Source organism: Littorina saxatilis, linkage group LG3 (genome assembly GCF_037325665.1).
Source record: "Littorina saxatilis isolate snail1 linkage group LG3, US_GU_Lsax_2.0, whole genome shotgun sequence".
In the NCBI taxonomy this organism is placed as follows: domain Eukaryota; kingdom Metazoa; phylum Mollusca; class Gastropoda; order Littorinimorpha; family Littorinidae; genus Littorina; species Littorina saxatilis.
Window position 1 is genome coordinate 29716661 of NC_090247.1, and position 8646 is coordinate 29725306.

General features: G+C 40.7%; 1 protein-coding gene across 1 annotated transcript in view; it reads left to right on the forward strand.

Moving 5' to 3' along the window:
• The window catches only part of LOC138962096 (uncharacterized), a 29877-nt gene extending 25769 nt beyond the window's left edge, over positions 1-4108 (forward strand). The window contains exons 10-11 of the mRNA XM_070333811.1: positions 1519-1723; positions 3421-4108. Of these exons, the coding sequence (XP_070189912.1) occupies positions 1519-1688 (170 nt within the window). The 3' untranslated portion in view covers positions 1689-1723; positions 3421-4108. The remainder of the gene's footprint in view (positions 1-1518; positions 1724-3420) is intronic.
• The last annotated feature ends 4538 nt before the right edge of the window (positions 4109-8646 follow it).

Sequence of the window (8646 nt, forward strand, 5' to 3'; positions counted from 1 at the left end):
AAAAACATACATAGCATCTTGACCTTGCTTCAAGGTCAAGGTCGCAGGGGCCATAAATGTTGCCTAAAAAACAGCTATTTTTCACATTTTTCACATTTTCTCTGAAGTTTTTGAGATTGAATACCTCACCTACATATGATATATAGGGCAAAGTAAGCCCCATCTTTTGATACCAGCTTGGTTTACCTTGCTTCAAGGTCAAGGTCACAGGAGCTCTTCAAAGTTGGATTGTATACATATTTTGAAGTGACCTTGACCCTGAACTATGGAAGATAACTGTTTCAAACTTAAAAATTATGTGGGGCACATGTTATGCTTTCATCATGAGACACATTTGGTCACATATGATCAAGGTCAAGGTCACTTTGACCCTTATGAAATGTGACCAAAATAAGGTAGTGAACCACTAAAAGTGACCATATCTCATGGTAGAAAGAGCCAATAAGCACCATTGTACTTCCTATGTCTTGAATTAACAGCTTTGTGTTGCATGACCTTGGATGACCTTGACCTTGGGTCAAGGTCACATGTATTTTGGTAGGAAAAATGTGTAAAGCAGTTCTTAGTGTATGATGTCATTGCTAGGTTTAGTTACCCTAAAGGTCGAGATCAAGCATGTGAGTCGTATGGGCTTTGCCCTTCTTGTTTGTCATTATTATAACATTCACAGTAAAAATGACAAAACAAAGCATATTTATACTATAGACTTTCAACAACCATCTATGGGCTAACAAGACTGTGCAGGTAGAGTACATGAATAGAGCCGTCATGCTACCAGAATCAGTGGTATTGTTATATTAACTGTTACTTATTGGCATTTTGCTGGCAATGGTAATGGCAGAAATATGGCATTTTGCCGGGCCACAACTGGCCCGGTAATTTCAGCAGGTAAAGGGCCAATAACGGGAAATATATTTTGTGAAAATGCGGGGTTTTATATGGACCTAAAAACCGGCAAAATGCTGGATAAATGCTGGCAAAATGCTGGATAAATGCTGGCAAAATGCTGGTTTTTTGATGGCAAGCCATCAATAAGCCATCAAATAAATGATGGGTTTTTGCTGGCAAAATGCTGGCAAGCCATCAAATAAATGATGGGAAATTGCTGGCAAAATGATGGCAAAATGCTGGCAAGCCATCAAAAAGCCAGCAAATAAATGATGGGTTTTTGCTGGCAAAATGCTGGCTTGCCAGTGATGGCCCATCAATTTGCCAATGTGCATACGGGTAATATGCCAGCATTGGGCCATCAATGGGCCTTTGATGGCAGTAGTTCTGGCAACTGGCATTGCCATCAAAAAGCCATCAATGGCCCAGTTCTGGCATGTTTATTGGGTACATTTCCATGAAAGAATGTCAACGAATGCATTCCATGCACACAGAAAGCATTCTACGCGCAGAATGTTTAATATAGAATTAATGGACACATTGCGCCCCATACTAAGGAACCAGGCAATAAGTAAGGTTCGGCAAGGGTTGTGCAATCAAATCTTTTTGTGATCGCCCCTATTCTGGCAGATTACGAGGGAGAGACGCTGAGGGTAAGAAGGAGGGACGACATCTTCCAGGAAGAACACCGCGCCTACCTCCTGGTGCAGCAGATCAAGGAGGAGCAGGCCAATAGGCTGAAGAACAAGAAGAAGCCCAAGGCCTCTCCGTCGAGGGTCAAGTCTCCGTTGCCACCATAGTGTCCCGCTAGGCTTCAAGAGCTCGGAGACATGAAGTAAACACACACATAGGAACACGTACAGCCATACACAGAGACACATGCTCACGCGCAAACACACAGAGGTCTGCGCACGCATGCACGCACGCGCACGAACACACACACACACACACACACACACACACGTACGCACGCACACACACACACATAATAGTCTTATAACCGCACACACACGCGCAGACACACACACACCGGCACACACACACACACACACACACACACACACACACACACACATGCAAGCACTCACACACACAGACACACACACACACACACACACACACACACACGCACAAAGGGAAGACTCTCTGTCCCTCTCTTTCTTTCTCTGTTTGTCAAGCCTAAAAGAAATTCAGTTTTTATATTTAGTCAAGTTTTGACTAAATATTTTAACATCGAGGGGGAATCGAAACGAGGGTCGTGGTGTATGTGTGTGTGTGTGTGTGTGTGTGTAGAGCAATTCAGACTAAACTACTGGACCGATCTTTATGAAATTTGACATGAGAGTTCCTGGGAATGATATCCCCGGATATATTTTTCTTTTTTTCGATAAATGTCTTTGATGACGTCATATCCGGCTTTTTGTAAAAGTTGAGGCGGCACTGTCACACCCTCATTTTTCAATCAAATTGATTGAAATTTTGGCCAAGCAATCTTCGACAAAGGCCGGACTTCGGTATTGCATTTCAGCTTGGTGGCTTAAAAATTAATTAATGACTTTGGTCATTAAAAATCTCAAAATTGTAAACAAAACAAAAAAATCTATAAAACGATCCAAATTTACGTTCATTTTATTTTTCATCATTTCCTGATTCCAAAAACATATAAATATGTTATATTTAGATTAAAAACAAGCTCTGAAAATTAAAAATATAAAAATTATGATCAAAATTAAATTTTCGAAATCAATTTAAAAAACACTTTCATCTTATTCCTTGTCGGTTCCTGATTCCAAAAACAATTAGATATGATATGTTTGGATTAAAAACACGCTCAGAAAGTTAAAACAAAGAGAGGTGCGGGAAAGCGTGCTATGAAGCACAGCGCAATTACCGCTACCGCGCCAAACAGGCTCGTCACTTTCACTGCCTTTTTCACTAGCGGCGGACTACGTTCAGTTTCATTCTGTGAGTTCCACAGCTTGACTAAATGTAGTAATTTCGCCTTACGCGACTTGTTCTTCTTGATGTAAGTACCGACTTAGTATTTTATTCACCGGCACGGTTGGCCTAGTGGTAAGGCGTCCGCCCCGTGATCGGGAGGTCGTGGGTTCGAACCCCGGCCGGGTCATACCTAAGACTTTAAAATTGGCAATCTAGTGGCTGCTCCGCCTGGCGTCTGGCATTATGGGGTTAGTGCTAGGACTGGTTGGTCCGGTGTCAGAATAATGTGACTGGATGAGACATGAAGCCTGTGCTGCGACTTCTGTCTTGTGCGTGGCGCACGTTATATGTCAAAGCAGCACCGCCCTGATATGGCCCTTCGTGGTCGGCTGGGCGTTAAGCAAACAAACAAACAAACTATTTTATTCTCTCTGTCTCTGTCTCTCTCTCACTCTCTCTCTCTCTCTCTCTCTCTCTCTCTCTCTCTCTCTGTCTGTGTCTCTATCTGTCTCTCCCTGTTTGTCTCTCTCTCTTTCTATCTCATTCAGAAGGAGCAATATGGCATGTACTGAATTAATTGTTTGGCGCAAGGGATCACGGGATGCGGAGGTGTCCCGAATGAACTTGGGGTCAGTGAAACACCGTCCTGCCAGGGTGAAGGATTTATTGGCTTCATCGTTACCCCATGAAATAGTCAGGGACTTCACACCGAAGACGAGAGGCTAACATCAACGAAATGTTCATGGAAGTAGTTCCCGTGTGATAAATGGTGTTGCCGCGGCAACGCACGCTTGTATGCACGCACAGTCACACATGAATGCTGATGCAGACATGAGAAAAACAATGAAAGATGCACAGAACTACGACACACATACGCACATACACACACACATACGCACGCACGTACGCATGCACGCACGCACACACACACACACACACACACACACACACACACACACACACACACACACACACACACACCATATCTATATACAACCACCAGCTCTGAATTTCACTGCTGCAGAGAAACGAAAGTAAAAGCAATATGTTAAAAAAAAAAAAAAAAAGTACCGTCCACCAAGCGTTCAGGGCGGTGTAAGATGAGTATATCTGTCTGCAGCTGTTCAGTATGCATGCATTTTGTAAATTACGTGTCTGCGTTTTATGCACAGCTCAATTACATCAAGTAGTGCTCATTAACCGTTTAATCTATTTTCTGCTGCATGATTTTGTTGAAGAAGGCATACAGGAAATTGTGTAAAAAAAATTGTAAAACATACTTTCTTGGATTTGTTTTAATTGTCTTGGTGGTGGAGGTGGTGCGCGCTCTCTGTCTCTCTATATCTACTTCTCTCTCTCTCTATCTCTCTCTCTCTCTCTCTCTCTCTTTCTCTCTCTCTCTCTCTCTCTCTTTCTCTCTCTCTCTCTCTCTCTCTCTCTCTGTCTCATTCTGTCTCTGTCTCTCTCTCCTCTCTCTCTCTCCATCTCACTCTGTGTCTCATTCTGTCTATTTCTGTATCTCTCTCTCTCTCTCACTCTCTCTCTCTCTCTCTCTCTCTCTCTCTCTCTCTTATCTCACTCTGTCTCTCTTCCTCTCTCTCTGTCTGTCTGTCTTTGTCTCTCACTCTCTGTCTGTAACTCTCTCTCTCTGTCTGTATCTCTCTGTCTCTCTCTGATAAACTAAAGCTCCTGAATTTCCTCCCCTTGAAAGATCAGTTGACGTTAAACAAGGCTGTGTTCATGTATACAATTCTAAATGACGACTGTCCTAATTATTTGCAATCACATTTCAAACATGCCACAAAAAGATATGGGTCCCAAAAAATCATCCCTCCTAAACCTCGCATAGTCTACAAATCGAGCTTAGCCTTCTCGGGAGCGTTTCTGTGGAACTCCTTCCCCCAACAGATAAGAAAATAATGCAACTTCAGTGAAAATGTTTAAGAGACAGTCACGTTCACACATCATTCGTGAATGAAATTTCTTGTTCGATTGTTATTTTGTTAAACATTTTGTACTAGTGTTAACGGATGTGTAGCTGATCGGAGCAAATTCCCAAATGAAAGGTATAACTATGTCAATGTAATTTTGTAATTTTGAGTTCACCTTATGTAATTCCTTAAATGCACATTGTGTTGCATTCCATACAATGTATTTCTGCATTTTATATGATTGAATTTATATTTTTTATGTGCGTTTGTCTTTATGTGTTGTATACAGGACAGGTTGGAAGAATAGGCTTTGCCTAAAACCTTTATCCTTTTGTAATAAAGTTCTGAGTCTGAGTCTGAGTCTCTGTCTCTCATTCTCTCTCTCCCTCCCTCTCTCTCTCTCTCTCTCTCTCTCTCTCTCTCGTCTCTCTCTCCCTCCCTCTCTCTCTCTCTCTCTCTCTCTCTCTCTCTCGTCTAAGTTTGGATACCCGGCGGTGACGTGTCCAGGCACACGCGTGTCTCCAGTAGGCTTTGGCTTCAAGGATCGACGGGACTTCGGAATTATACACGTGGAATCAGTCGTTAATTAGTTCACTTCACAGCTTCGTCAGTACTCTAAGGTATCGTCGCCACTGAATATTTCACCGGGTAGCAGAAACCTTGGACCATTTCCAAAAATGGCACTGCTGTGAATTTAATCCACCCTATTGGTTTCCTTTCCCCGAGGAGGACAACCAGGGGAGATCACTGATGGCAGTAGAACCGAGAGCAGCTTTTTGTTTGTTGAGACATTGGTTAATGTGAGTATTATATACTTTTTACATTTAGTCAAGTTTTGACTAAATGTTTTAACATAGAGGGGGAATCGAGACGAGGGTCGTGGTGTGTGTTTGTGTCTGTGCGCGTGTGTGTGTAGAGCGATTCAGAGTAAACTACTGGACCGATCTTTATGAAATTTTACATGAGAGTTCCTGGGCATGATATCCCCAGACTTTTTTTTTCATTTTTTGGATAAACGTCTTTGATGACGTCATATCCGGCTTTTTGTAAAAGTTGAGGCGGCACTGTCACACCCTCATTTTTCAATAAAATTGATTGAAATTTTGGCCAATTTTCGACGAAGGCCGGAATTCGGTATTGCATTTCAGCTTGGAGACTTAAAAATTAATTAATGACTTTGGTCATTAAAAATCCGAAAATTGTAATTAAAATTATTATTTTATAAAACGATCCAAACTTACGTTCAACTTATTTTTCATCATTTTCTGATTCCAAAAACATATAAATATGTTATATTCGGATTAAAAACAAGCTCTAAAAATTAAAAATATAAAAATTATGATTACAATTAAATTTCCGAAATGGATTTAAAAACAATTTCATCTTTTTCCGTGTCGGTTCCTGATTCCAAAAACATATAGATATGATATGTTTGGATTAAAAACACGCTCAGAAAGTTAAAGCGAAGAGAGGTACAGAAAAGCGTGCTATGCAGCACAGCGCAACCGCTACTGCGCTAAACAGGCTCGTCAATTTCACTGCTTTTTGTACGGGCGGCGGACTACGGTCATTGTGAAAAAATGCAGTGCGTTCAATTTCATTCTGTGAGTTCCACAGCTTGACTAAATGTAGTAATTTCGCCTTTCGCGACTTGTTCTAATCTTTATTTGAAAATGAGTATGCATGACTCCTGTTTGTATTAAAAAATAAATCATAGTACAAGGGTTTCAAAGCACATCGCCTTCGTAACATAGAAACCAAAGGTTGTGGCATGGATTTGAATAAAGTACTAACAATTAAAGACAAATAAGAAAAATATATATACTATGCCGTATGGTTTTTTGTTGCATGATCTGTATCATTATCTACCTTGAGTATTGCTGAAACAAGTAAAGAGAATACATTCTACGCTACTCGTCATAAAAAAACTATACAGATGCATTTGAGGACAGATCTTTCTGATGAGGCTGTTGATTGTAAAACCAAGTATATGACTAAAAAGGCCATTGATTTCCCTACCTTGTCCAGAAAACAGATTGAGATTGAGTTTACATGACGTAGTGTCAATACCATGGAACCTACAACAGAGACACCCCCCAAAATCAAATTCGCAAAATCAAGGTTCCCGCGATAAAATCGACACAAAATCAGAACAACTAAATCCAAACATGTTTAGCATGTCATTAGACAGAACAATCACATCTGCACCCAAAACAGTCAGTTTTGTTCATATATCTTGTCTAACATGGACGCTGAGGCATGCTGGGCGGTGTAGGTGTCAATCCTCTCAGAAGGCATACAAGGCAGTTTTTGAAGCCGTTTTAGCAGGTAATGAGACAAAAAGTGGTACATTTGAGTAAATCGTTAACGTATTGTCTTCAAACTTTCCGTGATTTGTGCTAACACATGTCGTAAACTACACACGAAATGTTAAGTCATTTGAGATATCAGTTCTGCTTTTATGCGACATACCAGAAAGAGTTTTAAAAATAAAGATGTACCCTGTCCGATTGAACAGAAAAAAATTTAAAATTAGCATGCATTTAGAAAAATAAATACAGTTTCAACAATGGCTGTTCACAGCGCACTTGTTTAAACGCACACAAAAATTCTTGGAAAATGCTTTTTCAAAAGCCATTGATCAGTTAAGCGTGTCGGCAGTGAGCTTTGCTAGGCCTAGGCCGACATTTGCGCTCAGCGCTCTGAATGAGTCAACTTCTTAAAAACTACTTTCGCGTTGGAATCCTCATTATGCTCATACCACCCATTTCTGATAAAAAATATGCACTTGAATTTTGAGTATGTGGCGCAGATCTGTCATTGTTCTTGAAGATTTCAACAAATTAAATTTTGTCGACGAGTCAGCAAAAACCTACTGTCAATTTAAGAACTTTTTCTGACATGACAAATAACAGCAGACCTAATGTCTCCAATGACTTGCAATTCCGTATGTACTTTACGACATGTGTTAGCACAAATCTCCGAAAGTTTGAAGGCAATGCGTTCTCGAGTTACTCAACCATTTTTGTCTCATTACCCGCTAAAACGGCTTCAAAAACTGCCTTTTATGCCTGCTGAGAGGATTGACACCTACAACGCTCAGCATGCCATAGCGTCCACAGTAGACAAGATATGTGAACAAAACAGACCGATTTGGATGCAGATTTGATTGTTCTGTCTAAGGACATGCTAAACATGTTTCGTTTTAGCAGTTCTAATTTTTTTTGTCAATTTTAACGCGGGAACCTTGATATTGCGAATTTGATTTTGGGGGGTGTCTGTGTTGTAGGTTCCACTGTATCGACACTACGTCATGTAAACTCAATCTGTTTTCTTAATAAGTTAGGGGAATAAACGGCCTTTCCAGTCATATAATTGGTTTTTACTATAAACGGCCTCATCAGAAAGATGTGCCCTCAAACGCATCTGTATAGTTTTTTATGACGAGTAGTGTAGTTGCCATTTGTGACCCTCCACGACGGAATGAGTCGCATGTCACCTTTGCATGATTTTCATATGTTTACATTTTCCTAAATAGTTTTGTATGCTCTATCCAGTGGTGAAAACCGTTTTAGAAAAGAGCGAAAACTTTGAGTTATAAGCCTGTGACTAAAGTGACCCTCACACTGTTACCAGACGCTCCCCGGACTTATATTAAGCCCTGCGCAGAACCGCGCGAGGTGACATGCGACTCATTTCGTGGTGGAGGGTCACATTTTATATGTTATGATCCTTTAAAGGACTGAAAATGCATGTCACAAAATGGTAGACTGCTCTGGAGAATAACAGCTATATTGATCTTTTCAAAGATTGCACTGAAATAAGAAAATATTGAGTGGAAAGATGTTCGAACGATTTCCTGTTCACAAGAACAAAAGGTGCGATT